At 42.3% G+C, this 17,826-nt stretch overlaps 6 protein-coding genes across 6 annotated transcripts; 1 reads left to right on the top strand and 5 right to left on the bottom strand.

The window, feature by feature from the left end:
- Positions 1 to 904: 904 nt before the first annotated feature.
- LOC145710048 (phosphatidylinositol-3-phosphatase SAC1-like) lies at positions 905 to 5,934 on the bottom strand. The gene is given in 11 exon segments (XM_081787733.1): positions 905 to 1,258; positions 1,302 to 2,415; positions 2,461 to 2,611; positions 2,656 to 2,749; positions 2,935 to 3,007; positions 3,261 to 3,426; positions 3,522 to 3,716; positions 3,767 to 4,032; positions 4,083 to 4,209; positions 5,302 to 5,645; positions 5,722 to 5,934. Coding segments are annotated over 10 exon segments (1,737 nt in total). The 5' UTR covers positions 5,903 to 5,934; the 3' UTR covers positions 905 to 1,258; positions 1,302 to 2,275.
- Positions 5,935 to 5,941: 7 nt separating this feature from the next.
- LOC145710049 (ubiquitin carboxyl-terminal hydrolase 14-like) lies at positions 5,942 to 9,001 on the bottom strand. Its single transcript, XM_081787734.1, has 9 exons — positions 8,864 to 9,001; positions 8,641 to 8,814; positions 7,365 to 7,525; positions 7,036 to 7,320; positions 6,883 to 6,993; positions 6,743 to 6,839; positions 6,527 to 6,679; positions 6,301 to 6,482; positions 5,942 to 6,254 (listed from the first exon to the last, which is right to left on the bottom strand). The coding sequence occupies exons 1-9, from the start codon at positions 8,985 to 8,987 to the stop codon at positions 6,105 to 6,107; spliced, it is 1,437 nt and encodes a 478-aa protein (XP_081643860.1). The 5' UTR covers positions 8,988 to 9,001; the 3' UTR covers positions 5,942 to 6,104.
- Positions 9,002 to 9,789: 788 nt separating this feature from the next.
- LOC145706611 (cathepsin B-like) lies at positions 9,790 to 12,273 on the top strand. Its single transcript, XM_081784032.1, has 6 exons — positions 9,790 to 9,998; positions 10,070 to 10,302; positions 10,521 to 10,721; positions 10,795 to 11,018; positions 11,065 to 11,305; positions 11,639 to 12,273. Exons 1-6 carry the CDS (start codon positions 9,920 to 9,922, stop codon positions 11,729 to 11,731), a joined length of 1,071 nt encoding a protein of 356 aa, XP_081640158.1. The 5' UTR covers positions 9,790 to 9,919; the 3' UTR covers positions 11,732 to 12,273.
- LOC145706612 (ubiquitin domain-containing protein 1-like) lies at positions 12,240 to 14,051 on the bottom strand. Its single transcript, XM_081784033.1, has 6 exons — positions 13,319 to 14,051; positions 13,177 to 13,236; positions 12,848 to 13,001; positions 12,587 to 12,803; positions 12,419 to 12,540; positions 12,240 to 12,371 (listed from the first exon to the last, which is right to left on the bottom strand). The coding sequence occupies exons 1-6, from the start codon at positions 13,385 to 13,387 to the stop codon at positions 12,295 to 12,297; spliced, it is 699 nt and encodes a 232-aa protein (XP_081640159.1). The 5' UTR covers positions 13,388 to 14,051; the 3' UTR covers positions 12,240 to 12,294.
- Positions 14,004 to 15,887, bottom strand: LOC145708914 (uncharacterized). The gene is made up of 6 exons (XM_081786609.1): positions 15,584 to 15,887; positions 15,316 to 15,401; positions 14,994 to 15,270; positions 14,764 to 14,946; positions 14,497 to 14,722; positions 14,004 to 14,198 (listed from the first exon to the last, which is right to left on the bottom strand). The coding sequence occupies exons 1-6, from the start codon at positions 15,772 to 15,774 to the stop codon at positions 14,004 to 14,006; spliced, it is 1,158 nt and encodes a 385-aa protein (XP_081642735.1). The 5' UTR covers positions 15,775 to 15,887.
- A 165-nt stretch (positions 15,888 to 16,052) lies between these two features.
- Positions 16,053 to 16,818, bottom strand: LOC145708913 (uncharacterized). Its single transcript, XM_081786608.1, has 2 exons — positions 16,650 to 16,818; positions 16,053 to 16,602 (listed from the first exon to the last, which is right to left on the bottom strand). The coding sequence occupies exons 1-2, from the start codon at positions 16,816 to 16,818 to the stop codon at positions 16,415 to 16,417; spliced, it is 357 nt and encodes a 118-aa protein (XP_081642734.1). The 3' UTR covers positions 16,053 to 16,414.
- Between the last annotated feature and the right edge of the window lie 1,008 nt (positions 16,819 to 17,826).

Genomic DNA, 17,826 nt, shown 5'->3' with positions numbered 1-17,826 from the left:
TGGTGGCAAGCTCTCAACCTGTGCACGCTTTTCCTTTTTTGAGGGTCAAAAATGGATTTGCAAGCAATAAATTTCAGACTGATTTACGAAAAAATGTGGACCCTCGCCTTTATTTTCTTCTCAAGGCTGCTGATTTCTTTCATGGCCGCCTTTCTTTCCTCGGCTCGTCGTTTCTCAGAGTTCTCTAACATCGACTGGAGCTCATCGAGCGCTTCCTCCCGCTTTTGCGCCATCAGATCACTCGTGCACAGGGTATGAAGCCTTTTGTTCTGCTCAGTGAGTTCCCTAAAAATTTGATAAAATTCAACTTTTTTATAAAAATACTTACTTGATATACTCTTTCAATTGCATGAGGTACGCATACTTTCGGAAATGACCAAAATATCCGTCAACTTCCTCCTGCAGTTTTTCAATCTCGGCGACGCAGCTGGGATTTGTGCACGATCGCGCGGGCTCAGAATCTTCTTCTGCTTCTTCACTGCCAGAAGCTTCGTTTGACTCTGAAGCTTCGGAGTCATCGTAGTCTGTGCTTTCGGCAGTGTCGCTCTCGGAAGCCTCTGAAGCACTGCTCGTGGCCGATTCAGTTTCCGAGCTGGCGATTTGAAAGTCTGAGTCTGAACTCTCTGATTCGTCCCAGAACTTTTGCTCTCTTGGCATTTTTCCTGAATTAATTTTTGTAAAGAAGGTTCTTCAGAAAAAAACAGTGGAATTAACAAGGAATCGTAAAGTGGAAATGAAACGCGAAGACGTAAAGTTAAAAAAGATATGCCTGATGAAAGCTTCAGAATTTGCAAGTAGAAAATCCGGACAAGAAGTTTATTTTCTCGAAAGAGAGTACTGCATTTAACGGTTGAAATCTGCTTGCAAATTGCTCGAGGAATGAGAAAGAGATGAAATCAAAAGATGAGTCTGGAAAAATTTTATTCAGTGTAAGTTTTAGTAAGCAAGAAATCGATCAGGCGTTTCTTCTTGCCTATGATTTTTTCTTCTCACAATGAGAAAGAGAGAATTCGAGTAAAAAATAGGAACAAACGAGAGGCATAAATTTGCTTTCTACAAAAATAAAAAGAAAATGGAAAACTAGAAGGATTTTTTTTTTGATATTTGAGTATTCGGACGAGAAAGAGGAAGGGTTTGAAAAACGACGTTTTCTTCGGAATGACTAGAGCTAGTCCTCTTCAGCCTGGTCCATCATCGCCAGCATCGATTTCTCCAAATCGTCGAGTTTCGAGGACATGGCATCCATGCGCCCCATCATCTAGAAAGTAATTGAGATCAAGGAAGACTACTTGCGATCTCACCTGGTCAGACATATTGGTGAATTTGTTCTGCATGTCGGTGAGCGTTTGCTGGACGAATGCAGTCATATCGTGGATATTCTTTGGGTCATTAGTTGGGACTCCTTTTTGCGAGATCTCGGACATTTTGAGAATGCTCTGAAAAGGGATGTTCGACGATTTTGCTAGGTTTCTACTTTTGTTATGAAGAAGCATATCGAGTGTTTACAAGTGTCATCAGCGTGAAATTGCACTTTTTTTATGTTTTTCAGTGAAATCAGAGGAATGAGTATCAACAAAACAGGTTGTTTTCCGTCTGTACAAACTTCGATCAAAGCAAATCTGGCAATAAAAATGTTATCAGAAACAGTAGAGTTTCTTCTCCCCATGAAATAAAATGATTGAACTATTCTAGAGGTAGTCAAACGAGAAGAAGGATTAGCTGATAAAATTTTTGCACATAGAATAAATTTTAAATTCGCAAGAATCGAGTTTGGAGAGACTGAAACAACTCCGAACGACAAACAAGATAATTATCGCAGGGGGCTAGCTCAGCACTTTGAAGATAAGATGAGCTCTACTTTTTTGTTTAATAATAATCAGTAGATTCACTTCTTTGGCGCTTCAAAAATAAATTAGTTAAATATTCTTTGGTTTATTTTACACTTTATAAGCTATTTCAATTTATAGCTTATAGAATTATAAATATTGAATAACTGTCTACATGATATGATGACTCCATAGTACATACAAACTACATTTTAGATAAGTTTCGATCAATTTATAGTTTAATAGCCGAAGAAAAGCGGACATTGAATGAGTAAGAATAGTTGAAAAATCATTTTGAATTTGAGACGCGTGCAAAATTCTAAGCGCGAAGGAAAAGCATATTTTTCTTAATGTCGCGAACGGACGAAAGGAAAAGCGAAAGTTTAGGAAAGAAATGGGAACGTTTTTGTATATACTAGAAAACATCATATACAGTAGACTTCCTCTAGTCATATATCCTTTTGAAGCTTGTGCACCAGCAGGGGCTGGTTAACGTAATAAGGCCCGTGACGGAGCACATAGAAGCACGAGCCCACCCCAGTTAGAATCCAGAAGCAAATGAAGAGCATTTGCTCTAGTAGAGACTCGCCTTAACAATCAATGTTAATCTTTGCGAAAAGAACAAGGAACTTACTTGGAGGCAGCAAAAGACCGATGATAGCCATGGAGAGTGAGACCAGCGCTAGAATGGGAATAATGCGCACTTTGAGTTGAGCACTGTCTCTGAAAGGCGATACTTTGTTGTCATCCCACACGAAATTGCCCAGAAAGAAGTCCAAACTATCCTAGACAAGCATTTGTCGCCATGAAAATAGAAAAGAAGGAGAACCTGTCGGAAACCGTCGCAGAAGTTATTTTTATAATAGCGGATAGCCGAGTTTTTGCCGTCTTGAAGCAAACCTAGTTTTGTCCTCACCCCGGTTCTAAAGGAAAACCATCAGCTCAATTCGATATCGACTCGGCGATAAAAACTCGCACAAAGAGAGTGGAAATGTGTCCGTTATCGACAAGTATCTGGCTGATAAACGAAACTCTTTTGTACGTTTATTGGAATTGCCTTGAGATGGAGTTCGCTTGCGATATTATTCGAGAAGATATCTTAAATTACCTTGTGTAGTCTGTCTTGAGCGCTCCGGTTCCGGAGTACTGCGTGCTACAGGCGTCTGCATTGTCGGCCCACACTGAAGCAAACTTGCAAACTCTTGATGTTGAAAGAAAAAACGAAGCTCTTTAGCCCACATCTCTCTCAAGAGCAAAAGTGGCTTGTAAAATGTATCCTCTTTAGAATAGCACTAGCCGCGTTCCCACCGTTGCTCGTAGTGACGAACAATAAGGAGCTTTATTTATTCATAATTTGTCATTATTTGACGAAAAACGCATCATCAGTTGAAATCACGGTAAACGCATCACTTATTAATTGACAATGAAGCTTACCGTTTCGATAAGTGGACTCGAATTCCGGGAAGGACGAAAGAAGGTTTCCTTGTTTGAAAACACCCAGTTTCAAGAGCTGTTCTTCAAGAATGACTTTTGCCAGCATGGACTGTACTACATTTGTGCGGTCCAAGCAATCGATGCAGTTGACTCGGAACACTCCAGTCTTTAATATGATAAACATACAGTCGTTATTCCGTTAATATCAAAGATAACAATATCTCTGATTAAAGAATGCTCCAATTTCTGAGTTTATTTTACCTGTCTTTGAAGAGTGGACTCGTTCGTCGAGAAGTAGTATCCATGATCTTCGATATCTTGTTTTAATTTGTCCATGAGAATAGAAAGCCGATGCCAGCGCATTTTTGAACACTCCTTGTGGAAGTCAAAATGCACGTAACGCACTTTCTTATTATCTGCTCTGTGATAAATGTCAGAGAACTGCGATTCTAGCAGCTGAATAATTGGATGATAAAATGAGGTAACTGGGGGATAAACGAAAGTACCTTTTCGCCCCCTTTTTGATCGATCAGATTGACAAGCACTTGGCGCCCGTAGAGGACTACTTGCTCGTCGATGTGACGCTTGTAGATGAGCAACTGGTCGTTTTGATTGTTGAGTTTTGGCTTAGGCTTGTACTTGATGTTGGGCCGTTGTGTCCACTGGAAAGGGATTGAGCCACGCGTGAGAACAAATGACGCGACGCTCTTGTTGAACTGCACAAGTTGCTCTGTCTCAACGTAATTCGCCACGTTTCCATCCAAATCCGCTCCTGAATACACAATTGTAAATTTCGAACTTTCACTTGACTAGCTTGCCTACCTCTGACAAAGTAGCGTGTCCCGACTCGGTAAATGCTTCTTCTCGAGATGATAACCCAGTCGAAAGAGCATCCGTTCAAAAAGATCGGTTTGATAGCGACGAAACCGTGAATTATTGGAAGGCAGAACTAACGATGGTTGTCCAGACGATCGTTAAAAAGTTACGTGATGCTTTTTGGACAACCTTTCCTGATAAAATCTACGTTCTATAAAGGGCTGGAGCAGGGGCTCGCAAAATTGGATGCGCGTAGGATGACTATGCGCCTTAGCGCCTCTCAGTCCTCCCCGCGGTGGGTGACCGCGCAAATATCATCCGGGGGTAGATGACGATCAAACGCTGATCGGCGCGCCTGCTTTCCCGCTCCCATTTGCGCTCCTAGGTCTGATTTATTATTACTATTTTGTATATTCGCGCCAGCTCTAGCTACTTTAGCCATATTTTATTCAGCTAGGTAAATTAAAGTTTATAATTTGTATTATGATAAACTCTGTTTAGACTATATTATACTCATAAATAATGACCTTTGAGCTAATTCTCATAATACAGAAATTTATCTGAACAAAAATGCTATACCATGGATTTGAGCTCTAAGTGGAGATAGGAGAATCTGAGCGACCCTGGCCCTGAGAGTCGCTCAATGTGGAGCGCGCGCAATTTCGCGGCAAGAGCAGCTACAGTCATCGCAAAAAACCTTGTCGGCTCTCTGATTGGGTCAGGCTTTCCAGATTCTGTTCTTCAGAATCTCGAGATCGCTCTAAGCCGCCGTGCATGCGTTAAAGAAATTTTCTTGACTTCCCCGAAAGTAATTTGCGCGGGGTACGGGAAAGGGGGCCAGGGGCCTTCTCCACTAAGAGTTAAACTTCATGGTAGCATATGGAAAGCAAAGTTTGAATCCACAAATATGGTGATTTTTCACTGACACGTGCTTCTAATTTTCTTTGTTATAACATGAATCTTCTTGTTTCTGAAACCTTTCTACTCCCGCTGTTATTTGCATCTGATTTCCATTACTGGGTCACTGTTCGCACCCATTTAGATTTGAGCGGGCCCTAATGCTTTTCGGACACCCCGCGCACAGCGTAAAGCACAAGCGCGCCAAATCGTCATCCGCGCTCGGATGACTCTAGGATGACGATAATCCTCCGATTTTTGGCGGACTTTCAAGCGCGCACCCGGGGCGGGGATGAGAGAGAGGCGCCACGGCGCAGCGTCACCCAACGCGCATCCAATTTTGCTAGACCCTGGGCTGGAGCATGTGCCCGTTCCAAATGAATCGGTGGTCGGCGCGTTGAATCAACGGTTGACTTCTGAAATCGGTTGTCGTGTGGGCAAGCCTCTGCTGCGTATGTGTGAGGTCGAGATTGTAGGAAAAGTAAAAGGACGGCGTGGCGAGCACTTGGTTTAGCATGGCGACAAATGTGGCATTGTCCTGCTCGATGCCTTGATTGCGTGCTTTCGAAGGCGTGATCGGGATGATTTCGGTTTCTTCTACCTGGAAGATGCTCTTTTGTGACAGGTCTCCGACCTTCTTGGCTCTTTTGATGACGACAAGATGATTGCCCGCTTTGAATTGGTTGTAAAAAGAACGACTTAGACTAGCTCTCTCCAAAAGAGTAAAAATTTATAATTATAACCGAGCCTGGGAGCTTGATTATTCCAAAGAGCCCAAGACATTGAACAACTCGGTCCTGGGTGGGAATAGCTTGCGATTTGTGATCGTCGATGGCCCCTGTCTGACGATTTATCAAGAGAACTTCCCCATTCCCTTCGACATAAACCTCATCCAGTCCGATATGAATCGAAATGTCTCTGTGGACCATTCTGTCTAAAGCTAGAGCCTAAATTTCACACAACACAAGTCCTCTAATTATCTTTTTATTGCTTTAATAGGAAAACAAGTACTGTTCTGTTTTTGTTGATTGCTACAAGTCAGTCAGAGAATGCTTGAAGTAAGTTACATGTATCAGTAGCGGTAAGGTGTGAACTTAAAAACTTATTTTTTTTCTTTTGTAGAATGTATCTTTAGCTGGTCTCCATGTTCTCCATTTGATCATTTTCAAGGTCAGGGGTGAAGACGGGCAATTTCTTCGTCTCGAAGATGCAGATATAGGCAGTGTGCCAGTCGCCACCGCCAGAAAGTGCCAATACTTCTTCTTCTGTTACAACAGTTGCCTAAGATGAGGAACATTGCGAGGATAAAAATAAAGAGGAAGGCTACCTTGTCGTCGTCGAATTTAATCCATCTGCCGTCTTCTTGTTTGGTCCAGGCAATGTAATGGCCGCCGTCAATTGATCGACCCTTGTGCGTGAGAACTGCCTTGAGAGTGTACCAACCGTGGTTGTTGGAGCCATGGTCTTCGTCGAAGTGTGTCTTTTCGAACTGAGTGTACTTTGGTGGTTCTTCGAATATACATTTTATATTGAAACGGGATCGGCAAACTCACCGATTTTGCGCACCCCGTTTTTCTTCTTTCGGGACAACAGATCGAGCTCTTTGTCAGTCAACAACTTGAGCTTCTCTCTGTTTGGCTTGAGCTTTTCTTGAAGATTTGGCCCGCAGAGATCCCATGCATCAAACTCTGTTTGAAATTTAACATCTAAAAATCATGCTCATACGGTGCTCATAACTAAATTACTCTTGAGAATTACTTGAGACTTACCTTTGAGAATTTTGGCGGAATTCTGAGTGCCCGTCTTGTAATAGAATCGGATGAAGTTAACAGCAAGGTAGTGTGGCAGTCTTTCGATAGTCGAGTTCTATCAGCGGATTAATAAGCACATGAAAACATTACGAAAATACCTTTTCGTATTGTGCCTGGCGGTCGAGTTTTTCCGACTTCTTTTCAATCTTCTCGACAAGATTTTTTTTCAAACCAGTCAGCAAGTATTTGACGTCAGTGTCGATAAAGCACTAAATTGATCGATCAAAAAGAAACGAAAAGACATCACTCACAGAAATAGAAAGCTGCTTGTCTGTCTCAACTTTCGCCTCCGTCTCGCCCCCTTCTTCTATGCACTTTGTTTCGCTCCTGTACTGGACGCCGAAGAGCTCTTCCATGAGATCCTTGTTTCCTGCTCCCGGCAATTGGTGAAGATATCGGCAGATGCTTAGCCAGGCTTCGTTCGCGTCTTGCTGCTTGAGTCCTCCTTGAGGCCCTCGCTCGGCGAAAATAGGAAAGTTTGCATGAAGCACAAGCAAAAAGGCAATGGGCTTCGCTGCCTCCGGAGAATTGTCAAGCTATTTTGATATTTTTACGGAAATTCTAAGCAAACTAAAGGTACCGAATTCCACAGATCTTTCAGTTGCTTGACAAAGGCGTCGGATTGACTGTACTCTTGAAGGGCAGTTTTTAGTTCCGGAATGACGCGGAGACATTGGATCACCGAGTTCAGGTAGCAGGTGTTGCCGAGGTTCTCGATACCGACGGGAATCTTAGCCACTTATTCAATGATAATTGACTATTGCTTCTCTACGATACAATCATTTCTATTAAAAAAAAACTACCCGCTTCACCTGGGTTTCAAGTGCTCTCGCAAATATGACTCAAAAACACGACGAAATACAGTCAACAATGTTTTGCTCAACATAGTCTAGCTTAAAAGATAGAACATGTTAGGGAGTTATTTATTTTTAGAAAATAGTTTATTTTTAAAAAAATATAAATTGGATCTCTGACAAGCGAAATAAGTATAGATGAAATTCCATAAGAATTTTTTGGGCAAAAAAATTTCTTGTGAGTTATCAACATATTCTGAAAGCCTACATCAGAATTAGTAGATTCCCAAAATTCTAGCACTTGATGACGTCACGATGACGTCATAGGTGATGATTAAAGGTCCCGATTTCCAAAACCGTAGGTACGCTTTTTGAGGCTGTTTTTGTGGGAAAACTATTTTTTTCTTTCAAGGAGGTTGTTCAGCGTCAAAAACTACGCGGGAATCCGAAGGAATTTTTTCGAACCGACCGGTTAAAGATTGAACCGCCAAAGTAACCAGCTGGTTAAGGCCGGTTTGAACCCGGATTCCCGCGAAGTTTCCGACGCTGAACAACCTCCTTGAAAGAAAAAAATAGTTTTCTCACAAAAACAGCCTCAAAAAGCGTACCTACGGTTTTGGGGATCGGGACCTTTAATCATCACCAATGACGTCATCGTGACGTCATCAAGTGCTAGAATTTTGGGAATCTACTAATTCTGATGTGGGCTTTCAGAATATGTTGATAACTCACAAGAATTTTTTTTGCCCAAAAAATTCTTATGGAATTTCATCTATAGTATTTGGTAGTTTTTTAGATAAATGAGCGCCTGGCAGGATAAATAGGTAGAACATTAGTTGTCTACAAAAATGCTTCTCTCTTTTCTACCACTCTTGACCTCGAAAAAATTCGCCTTTAACATCATAAATACAACAGTATGGACCAACATGGGAACAATCTTAATCTTAATGATCTCAAATCTGTCGTTTAGCGCAACACTTTGTAAATCTGGCGAATATTACATGCTCCTTTAACTAGACTAAATAAAAGAGAATGGATTTATCATTGATTATCATTTTCCTTGATTCATCTCCGCATCTGCCATGTCTTCCATGAATCGGGGCAGTTCTTTGGGCTTTTCTGGAAGCGGGTCGGCCGATCCCATCAGCATTATCATCGCGCCATTCTTCAATTTGCCCTGGAAGTTGTCCCAACTGTCCTTTAACACTCCTCCCTTGATCATGATCTTCTGCCGTTCTTCAAAAAAATAAAAATTAGCAAAACAGAAGATTCATAGATAATAGACCTGGTGGGACATTGGTGAGCGCGAAAAGCTGCGCCTTGAAGATTTCTGGCGCTTCATCAGTATTTACGGTGATGTCGTTGAACTTTTCCTTGCCCCATTTGATGTTAACGTCAAACTGGCCCATAACGAAACGAATCTAGAATCGACGATGCGAATTAGAGCAGCTACAATCACATGGTTTAAAATTCCGCAGTTTGAAGTCATAAGAATTGAGCTAAGGAAAGAAGAGTGGAGAAAGGTCAGTAGATGTGAATCATTCCGTAGAGAAACGTCCAGAAGAGAATGTAAGTCTTGAATGCGGTTACCCAGCCGCCCATGAGCACTTTATAGCTTGGAAAGAACTTCTCCCAGTTGAAACCAGCTTTCATTTGCAACAAGGCGATAAGAACGAATCCAGCTACGAAGAAAAACGCGAAACCACTGAAAAGCACGTTCTAGAGTTGCCTTTTCAAGGCCAAGAAGGGTACCTAAGTCCTGTTAGTCCGATAATGCCGGCGGTGGCACCGGCGAGGCCCGTCGTCATTGTCATGGAATGTTGATTTATGAGGAGATTCTTGCGAAGCGCCGGCTGTGAGATGAAACGAGCGGATTTCTTGCTTTCTGACGATTCCATTCTCGTAACTTTACAATCTAAAAATATTCCCTGCAAATCTAGGTACTCAGACGAAAATGAAGCATTCATTCTAACAACTACGAAATTGAGTATTACAAAACTTTATTTTAATTCAAAAAGAACTATGGTTTGTTAAATATACAAAATCGACCAAGCGAATTCTCTCAATCAAAACTCTGACAATACTAGAATAGCAAGACAGTATAATCTCCGTCGAAAAATTACTGATAAAGAAACGTGCTGAGGTTTTAGCTTTTCTCCAAAATCGCCAGGCCGGTTTTGATTGGCCGCGCAGTTTTAGCGTATTCTCGCGCGCGACAGACGACGCAAAATTGACAAGGGAAAAAATAACAAAAGAGCTCGTATTGAAAATCGATACGGGAAGAAGCGAAATTCTGATTCTTCGAGCGTTCTTTTTTCGCTGATTTTTGAGAAAAGAGAAAATGAAGCTTGGTGGGGTTTTGATTGGAGCCGCATCGGCGAATTTTAACCCTTTGAATTGGGTAGAAGATGTGGCAAAACGTATGTTACATTTTTAAAAATATGATTTGTTGTGGAAATTTTTAATACTAATTAATGATGATCTTTTTTAGGAGTTGAAAAGCTGGTTGGAAACCTGGAGCATGAGAACTTCGATGACATCATCTCGAAGGTTAACTCTGCGAATCTCTCCTGGAAGGCAGGAACGAACTTCAACTCGAATTACAAACCGGAGAGCGTTGCTGGTCTCTGCGGTACGATATTGGGCGACGATCGTCTTCCCGTCAACCATCTTCTCAACGATCTCGACCTCGAGTTGCCAGCTAACTTCGACTCCAGAGAAGCCGTGAGTTCTTTTAATATTAGTTGAGAATAAAACGAGAAGATATATCTAGTATTCAAATAGTGCAATTAGAGAGTCATTTACATTATATGTTCTATGATCCTTATCAAGCTTGTAATTACAACTCATTTTGAATTAATATCGCAAACCTATCACTCATTCTTATACTTTTATATATCTTCTAGTACTTTCTATTTTGCAAAAATTGATCCCCAAAATAGTGGCCGGATTGCCCCTCGATCGGCGAAGTGCGCGACCAGGGATCTTGCGGCTCTTGCTGGGCATTTGGCGCTTCGGAAGCGATCTCCGATCGAACTTGTATCCACTCCAACGCAGGCTTCACTGCCGACTTGTCTTCAGAAGACTTGCTCTCTTGCTGCGGATACGTCTGTGGAAACGGCTGCAACGGTGGCTTTCCTCAGGTAATTGCCATATTTTTAAACGAGTGCTTAAGTACCAAAGAGTACACTTATCTATCTCTAATGCACCTTTTAGGCTGCTTGGGAGTACTGGGTTCAAAATGGCCTTGTCACTGGCGGCCTCTACCACGGCGAAGGGTGCCAGCCTTACGTGATCGAGCCTTGCGAGCACCACACTGAAGGTGATCGTCCCCCATGCACCGGCGAAGAAGGAACAACACCGAAGTGTTCACACAAGTGCGTCGACGGTTACACCGGGAACTTCGCTCAGGACAAGCACTACGGCTCCGTCGCCTATCGGTTCGTTGTTACTTTCAACTCCCGTCTAGTAACTCTTGATTTTCAGAATTCCTGCTAACGAGAAGGCGATCATGCACGAGATCTACAAGAACGGGCCCGTGGAAGGCGCTTTCATTGTCTACGAAGACTTCCCTACCTACAAATCCGGCGTCTACTCGCATCACACTGGCGAAGCGTTGGGAGGTCACGCTATCCGAGTCTTAGGCTGGGGCGAAGAGAATGGAGAAAAGTACTGGCTCTGTGGCAACTCGTGGAACACCGACTGGGGTGACAACGGATTCTTCAAGGTAATAAACAAAGAACAGATTCTCGCAGGCGTCACTTCGATTTGAAAAAGAATGACATGGAAGCATCGCAGTCTCTATAGTACATACTCTTTAACCCGTTGCCGAGCGCTTAGTGTATAAATGCCGTCTACGCCAATAGTAAGGTTGGATTTCGAGCCTGAGGGCAGGTTGTAGCATCCTGAATGCTACGCGCTCGGCAACGGGTTAAATATATGAAACTGCAGTCGATCTATCCAATTGCCGCCGTGCGAGCGCTAATTGCAGTAGTAGCTACTGCAGTAGTATACTTACAAAATAGCTAGTATATTCAATTCTAATATTCGAACTTTTCAGATCAAACGAGGCGTCAATGAGTGCGGCATCGAGTCTGAAATGGTAGGTGGCATCCCCGCCAGCGAATCCGCCTGGAATCCTATGCTTCTTTAAAGGCATCTATCCGACACGAGTGTTTCCTTTTTCACACTGCTATTACACGATATAAAGAGGGTTGAGGCGCTTTCGGAGTCAATTCTATACTATTCAAAAAATATTCCTTTGTAGCTAGCTAGCCAATCAGATTGGCCCAATCTTGCTTTTTAAAAAGCCGCGGTGCGGCTTCAAAAGCTCTTAATTCGCCTCCATTTCTATGACAAATGAGATCTTCCTAACTTCAATTCCCACTTTCTTCTTTCCCACCCTTTTTTCTACATGTAAGAAACCAGTCTTTTATTCAGTTTCCTCCGTTTCTAGTTCTTCTTTCCTTATCAAACTGATACTTTTTAATTTTGATTCTATTCGATATTTCACTATTCAATTATTGAAATTCAATAAATACATCTCAAACAATCCCTCTGACTGTTTCTGGATATCCTGCGATCGGACATTCAGAGATGACGAGCTCTGCCAGTTCAACTGACTCAGTTGTGTGTATTTTTTCTGTCCTTGGAACATGAACTTGATGTGTTATTAAATATATTGGTTAACCTTTCTACAGCATTTGAGTGAGGAATTTACAGTTTTGGAATAAGAATAACTTGAATCACGAAGCCTTCCGGGATGCGCGCCTGAGTGATCGTTTGATTGTCCACTAAATTCGAACGTTCATGACGTCAATCCAGACTGAGTAGAAATTACCTAACACTCTGCCCTGACAGAACCAGCGCTGCTGACCTTTGATATCGCGTTCGTTCTGGAGCCGCAATTTAGCACTCTGGACTAGCTCCTTCGAACTTACGTCGAAATCAAATGTCTTTTCGCTATAATAGACAGAAATTAAGTTGGAACCTTACTGAGGAGTGTTACTTTTCGGTGGAAAGGCGCAAACGCAACACGGTATCCATTTTGGTGGTGTTGTTTACAAGTGATCGTTTCGTTTTCGAAGTGCGCGAGAAGACTGATCCCTTTTCTGAGATGAGATTGTCTGGGGCGGAGATACAGTAAGCGGGAATGCAATATTTGATGCCGAGGTCATCGTACGACTCGGACAGGTTCCCGTTCGGAACTTTGATGTTCGCCGTGTCTAAAGCGAAAAACTCACGGGGAGGAAGAAATGTTCTAGCTTACCTATGACAAGCTGGGCATGTTCCAAGTCGCCGCGTTCCAGAGCGTCTGCAGCTGAACGCAGCGCTTCCCATACTTCCTTTTTTCCTTCATAAGACGGCGCCGTTTCCCAGAACTCATCCCTTTTTGAGACGAGCGCTCCCATCGTCATCGCTGGTTAAGAATGGGCTCAGATTCTTGCTTTTAATTATGATCGCACCTTTATATAAGGTGTGAAAGTGTTGAGTTTCGAAATTATAGAATTATTCTAACGTAATCAGGGGTAATTTTTGGTTTTCTTCAATGACGCGTTTTTCACTGAATACTACTGTACATATCATCTGAGTCCTTTTCTCGGAGGTCCATCGCGGAAGCTCACCAGAAAGTTGGTTTTCACCTCGCTTTTTACTGCTCTAAAAAGATATTTATAGACCCGAACGTTTAATATTTTAATTGCAGATACATTCTCATTTATACTCAAAAGAGGACACTTACAGTTCGAACCGCCGGGTCGGTCTGAGCATTCTCTTCGTTTCTGTTCTCCCGGGTCAAGCAGCTTCCCATTTTCTAACTCATGATGGTCTAACACACGTCTTAAAAACGGAAGTGATAGTCTTGATTATTTTTGCTTTCTTTTTTTTTCTTGAGAAAAGAAATTCAATAGCGATATTGCTCTCTCAGGCAAATGTTAGAAACGCGGCGGTCGCCGTGTTTGGTAAATGAAACAGAAATGAGAAAAACTGGCGAAAAGGCAAATATTGGCGATTAAAGATCCATGCGTGATGATGCGGGTTACGTTTCGCACGCGTTTATGTGTGTTGCTGGCAGATACGATTCAAGTGTTGCAATAGGTTAAGATAACGAGCTCAACCTCTCTGCGGATCTTCACCAATTTATTGACAACCTGGGAAAGATTTTTTTTCCTGTGGGTCTATCCGATCTTCAATGGAACAGGCAGAACGGGTCAACAAATTGGTGAGAATTCGAATTGAGTTAAACTGATGTCTGAGCCTTTATTCTTCCGTTTTCGAAATTCAACAATGCTGTGATAATAGAGTACTGACGCACGTTTTCAAATGTAGTCTAGGGTTAGGTTTGGTTTGCTAAATTTCGTAGAAAGGGTTTGATTTTTTAATGCTCGGTTATGTAGCAAAAGTTGATTTGATTTGAAAAGATAATCTTAGTTGCTCATCGTTATATATGGTCGACGTCTTCCGGCAGTGTTTGCAAGACTTGATAAGCTACAGAAATTGAGCTTACATTTTTCGAGTGAAATTTTTTTAGTAGCCATTCCTGTATTCTGTTCTTCCTTTTGATCTCTTGTCTTGATGCAGTGGGAAGTGGCAGAGTAAAAGCGAAGTTTCTTGAAGCTCCACTAGACAATTGTTAGTATGATCGGGAGCGCCCTCGACGTGAGAATCGGGATTATATTTATTTCAATTATGATACGCTATCTAGCATTGTTTTTGAGACTATTTTGGGCGAAAATAAACCCGAATCTCATTGTACTTTTAAAATCATATTGACTGACATTCAATTAATTTTTGCCCCAAGAATGTAAGAATACATTCCAAAATATCGCATAGAAATTAACCTTAGGGTCAAAAAATAAAATGCTTATTTGTAAAAGCCTATATGAAAGAACAGATCGTAGGTTTGTTGTGCGTTCTAACCTCTTGCCAATTTTTTTCGTTGTTCATGTCAATAGCTCGGCGCGTTTTGACAACTTTGGGGCACGTAACGCCCGGTTCCAGCCAAATGTCGCCACCTCCTTCGAGCAAGTCGAGTCCGTCGAACTCCATCGTTACTTTCAGCGCAGCGGCGAGCTCTTTTGCCGTCGCCGTCAGGTTTTTGTCCGTCGTGCTTGGCCGCATTCCGCGGAGCGATTTCATCTTCTCTCTGAAAAACGAATATACGAAGCGAAATAAGATTAATAATACCTTCCGAGCATGGGCTGAAGAGCACTGATAAGGACGTATTCGCCTGGTAGAGCGCTAGAAATCGCCAAATGCGTGTTGCCTTCTTCAACAAACTCGACGCAGGCGGTACCTGATTCAGCAAAATACGAAGCAAGCGCTTTTGATTTTTTCTTTTTGAACGTAACCGAGCATTTGTCAACCGGGCTAGAATTATTTATCTTCGTAGAAGAAATTACATAAGAATTTCTTACCCTATATAAGCCTCCGTGTCGACGATTCTGCCAATGATCTTCTGTCCGTCGATTCTGCGACATAGATTCACTCCAATAATCTTCTTGGCTAAATCCATCGTCGTTGAATTGCGAAGGATATTTTTCAGCTCGCCAAAGGTACGCTCGATTGGCTCACTTTCATCGTTCTGAGAAGCCCGCTTCTGTTCGTCTTTTTGAGATTTCTTCGACTTTGGCTCGCTACTTTTAGGAGCGGCGGGCTTTTTCTGCTTGGGCTCAGATTTTGCTTCTTTTGCTTCTGAAAAATCGTTGTTTTCTAAAGGAAATTGATGGATTAGATTACGTTTTGCTTGAAGTTGTTCTAGCTTGATGCACTCTTCTACCATGGAAACATAAAAATCCGTGCTCCGGGTAACGCGAGAACTGCCTTCTTTCTGTTTGAAAATTGGGTTTTAGAAGAAATGAGTAGATCTTTGATTAAACTAGAAAAGAAAGCTACTAGTATGAAAAAACTCTGAACATTTTATCCTTCGAGATGAAAGGAGATAGTTTTGTGGAATCAAGGAAGAGTACGAATCCGCAATTCATCAAAAGATTTTCAAACACTGTCTGAACGCTCTGATTTTCGTTTTCTTTCGACTTTCGGTTTCTTTTCTTCCTTCTTTGGCTTCTTCGCGGCGCTGCTTCCATTTTCCTCTGGCTTTTCTTCCTTTTCCGGCTTTTTCTCGTCCTTGGTCGGTTTTTCGGAGACTGGCTGCTTCTCCTTCACATCAGAGGCTTTCTTCTTTTCGGCACTTTCCATTTTAATAAAATTCTTGATTTGTACTTGTCTCACTAGTCATCGAAAATGCATTCAAAGCGGAGTCTATTGGCTCAACGAAGGGATAGAACGCCAATCCAGATGCGCACTACGCCCCAAGGCGAAAAGAAAGCTCAACTATTTTTCATCCCCTAGTTTGCGTCAAAAACAATAGTGCCTCGGCGATAATATCAATCCTGCTGATTATTTTCATCTAAAATCTAAGTTGTAATTTTCCTGCAAAAATTTTAAGACGAAGGATTTTTGGGTTCTATCTTGATTCGTGTTTTCAACTGATTTTGTCAGTAATGAAGAAGAGATTACCTAAGTAAGGTAAGGCATGGCGGTAGAAAGAGACAGTGATTGAAAGTGAAGGTTCAGGGAAATATACAGTAGGAGAGGTTACTCTACAATTAGAGAGAGACGAAATTGGGCAGAAAAGATAACAAGGATTGAAAACTTTTGAGAAACAGTCTGTTTCAAACAGATGAATGGCACGGGAGAGATCGGCGAGAAAAACAAAGTGGTGAGCGACGGTGATGCGAAGTGGAGGTTCAGTGAGATTTACAGCGGGAAGGGTTACTCTAGCGGTTTAGAGGAAAGGAAGCGTTGGAAAAAAAGGATTCGGTGGCTGATGTGTACTTCATTCCTGGGGAGCAGTGGCGATCCAGTAGAGTGTTGGAGATGGAGTACTGGAGTTTGACAAGACCATTGTAGACGGTGAGTTGACGTGCTCATAGGACGGTGGAGGAGAACGAGGTCGACGAAGTTGTCCTGCATTGATGGGACGAGGTTGAGCGTTGACAGTTCGCGATCTTCGGGGCTGAGCGACTAAAATATTTTAAGATTCGGAATGAAAGTTCTTTGATAAAGCTTACCTCGTTTCAATGAGTCGCCTCTTATCTGCGCGACCTCATCCTTGAGGTTCAAGATAACCTCATCATGTTCGGAGAGAAGTTCTTTGGCACGTGTCAACTGTGCTTCGTTTTTCTCGAGATCAGCCTCAAGCTTGGTCTTCTTGCCAGCGAAAAGCCATTCGAAACACATCTGACGAAGGATAATGAAATTTGATTATGAAAATGAAATGATAATAATATTATAAAACATCTTGTTGATTATCCTTTCCTTGGCGGGTTTGACGGGCGGGGCGAAAAGGACAGGGAAAACGACGAAAGGAAAGGGGCACAAAAAGAAGCGATGAAAAAAGGTTAAAATTTTAGGACGTTGCAAGTCTCGGAGAAGGTTTCTCCGGTGGCTCTGTAAGTGTGAGTGGAGGTAAGGGGCGAAATCTGCCTTTTTATAGGCGAAAATTTAGCGGCGCTACACTCACCAAGAATTATCCGTGGAGAGTTCAAGAGGCGCCCAAGAGCACAGTTTTTTGCCGAATTTCGAAAAGTGCAACAAGAAAAATTTCAACCTGATTTTCATCACGATTTTTTGGGGACAATTTTAAGTTTAGGGGGAGTTATTTTTTAATCGTAATCGTCATTGGTTTCCCTTTTCCAGAGCCCGGGAGCGTAATCGTAATTCCCGCAGGTTCTTTTGGCTTCTTCGATGCGCTGCCGGTTTTCTTCGCCTGAGCCGGCTTCGCAGAAGCTTTTTTCGTCGCCGATTGAGTAGTATTCATACCTGACGCAGTTTTCTTCTGAACTGGAAGTGGGTTGGCTTGTTTGGGTGGAGCTTTCAAAGCTGGAGCTTCCTTCGTTGCCTTTTTGATTGCGGGCTTAGAAGTCGTTGCTGTTTTGCTGGTCACTTCGCTGCGTGTGAGCGTTGTCTCGACGACTTTCGTCGTTGTAAGCGTCTTTGTTTTCATCGTTGTCTTCTTAGAGGCTGAGTTCGTCGCTTTTTTCGAAGGCGGCCCTGATTTCGCCGAAGATTTCGTCGATTTTGCGGCTGTCTTTGCCTTTCCCATCGTGCAGTCTCTTTCAACAATCAGCTTAAACCTTTGCAAGCAAAAATTTTGAGTAGGCAAGAGTGAGCTCGTTTTCCTATCGAATACTCATTTTCCCTCTTTTGCACCGCGCATTCCTTTCCGAAAAGGTTATTGGCCGATCT

The sequence above is a fragment of the Oikopleura dioica genome, chromosome XSR, assembly GCF_907165135.1.
Source record: "Oikopleura dioica chromosome XSR, OKI2018_I68_1.0, whole genome shotgun sequence".
Lineage (NCBI taxonomy): Eukaryota > Metazoa > Chordata > Appendicularia > Copelata > Oikopleuridae > Oikopleura > Oikopleura dioica.
This window is presented reverse-complemented; position numbering and strand designations above follow the sequence as displayed.

Bases quoted from the DNA above. Each gene is read 5' to 3' on its own strand.
- LOC145706611 (XM_081784032.1), top strand. From the start codon at position 9,920: ATGAAGCTTGGTGGGGTTTTGATTGGAGCCGCATCGGCGAATTTTAAC. The intron at 9,999-10,069 runs GTATGTTACATT...GATCTTTTTTAG, and splicing joins GGTAGAAGATGTGGCAAAAC to GAGTTGAAAAGCTGGTTGGA. The intron at 11,019-11,064 runs GTTCGTTGTTAC...CTTGATTTTCAG, and splicing joins TACGGCTCCGTCGCCTATCG to AATTCCTGCTAACGAGAAGG.
- LOC145706612 (XM_081784033.1), bottom strand. From the start codon at position 13,387: ATGGGAAGCTGCTTGACCCGGGAGAACAGAAACGAAGAGAATGCTCAG. The intron at 13,002-13,176 runs AAAAGGACTCAG...GCCCATTCTTAA, and splicing joins TTCCGCGATGGACCTCCGAG to CCAGCGATGACGATGGGAGC. The intron at 12,804-12,847 runs GTAAGCTAGAAC...TTTTCGCTTTAG, and splicing joins ACATGCCCAGCTTGTCATAG to ACACGGCGAACATCAAAGTT.
- LOC145708914 (XM_081786609.1), bottom strand. From the start codon at position 15,774: ATGGAAAGTGCCGAAAAGAAGAAAGCCTCTGATGTGAAGGAGAAGCAG. The intron at 15,402-15,583 runs AGACAGTGTTTG...CAAACAGAAAGA, and splicing joins AAACGAAAATCAGAGCGTTC to AGGCAGTTCTCGCGTTACCC. The intron at 14,723-14,763 runs GTATTATTAATC...TTCGTTTTTCAG, and splicing joins CTTCAGCCCATGCTCGGAAG to AGAGAAGATGAAATCGCTCC.
- LOC145708913 (XM_081786608.1), bottom strand. From the start codon at position 16,818: ATGTGTTTCGAATGGCTTTTCGCTGGCAAGAAGACCAAGCTTGAGGCT. The intron at 16,603-16,649 runs GTAAGCTTTATC...AAAATATTTTAG, and splicing joins AGGCGACTCATTGAAACGAG to TCGCTCAGCCCCGAAGATCG.
- LOC145710049 (XM_081787734.1), bottom strand. From the start codon at position 8,987: ATGGGCCAGTTTGACGTTAACATCAAATGGGGCAAGGAAAAGTTCAAC. The intron at 6,840-6,882 runs GTATTTTCGTAA...ATCCGCTGATAG, and splicing joins GCCAGGCACAATACGAAAAG to AACTCGACTATCGAAAGACT. The intron at 6,483-6,526 runs GTGAGTTTGCCG...GTATATTCGAAG, and splicing joins AAACGGGGTGCGCAAAATCG to AACCACCAAAGTACACTCAG.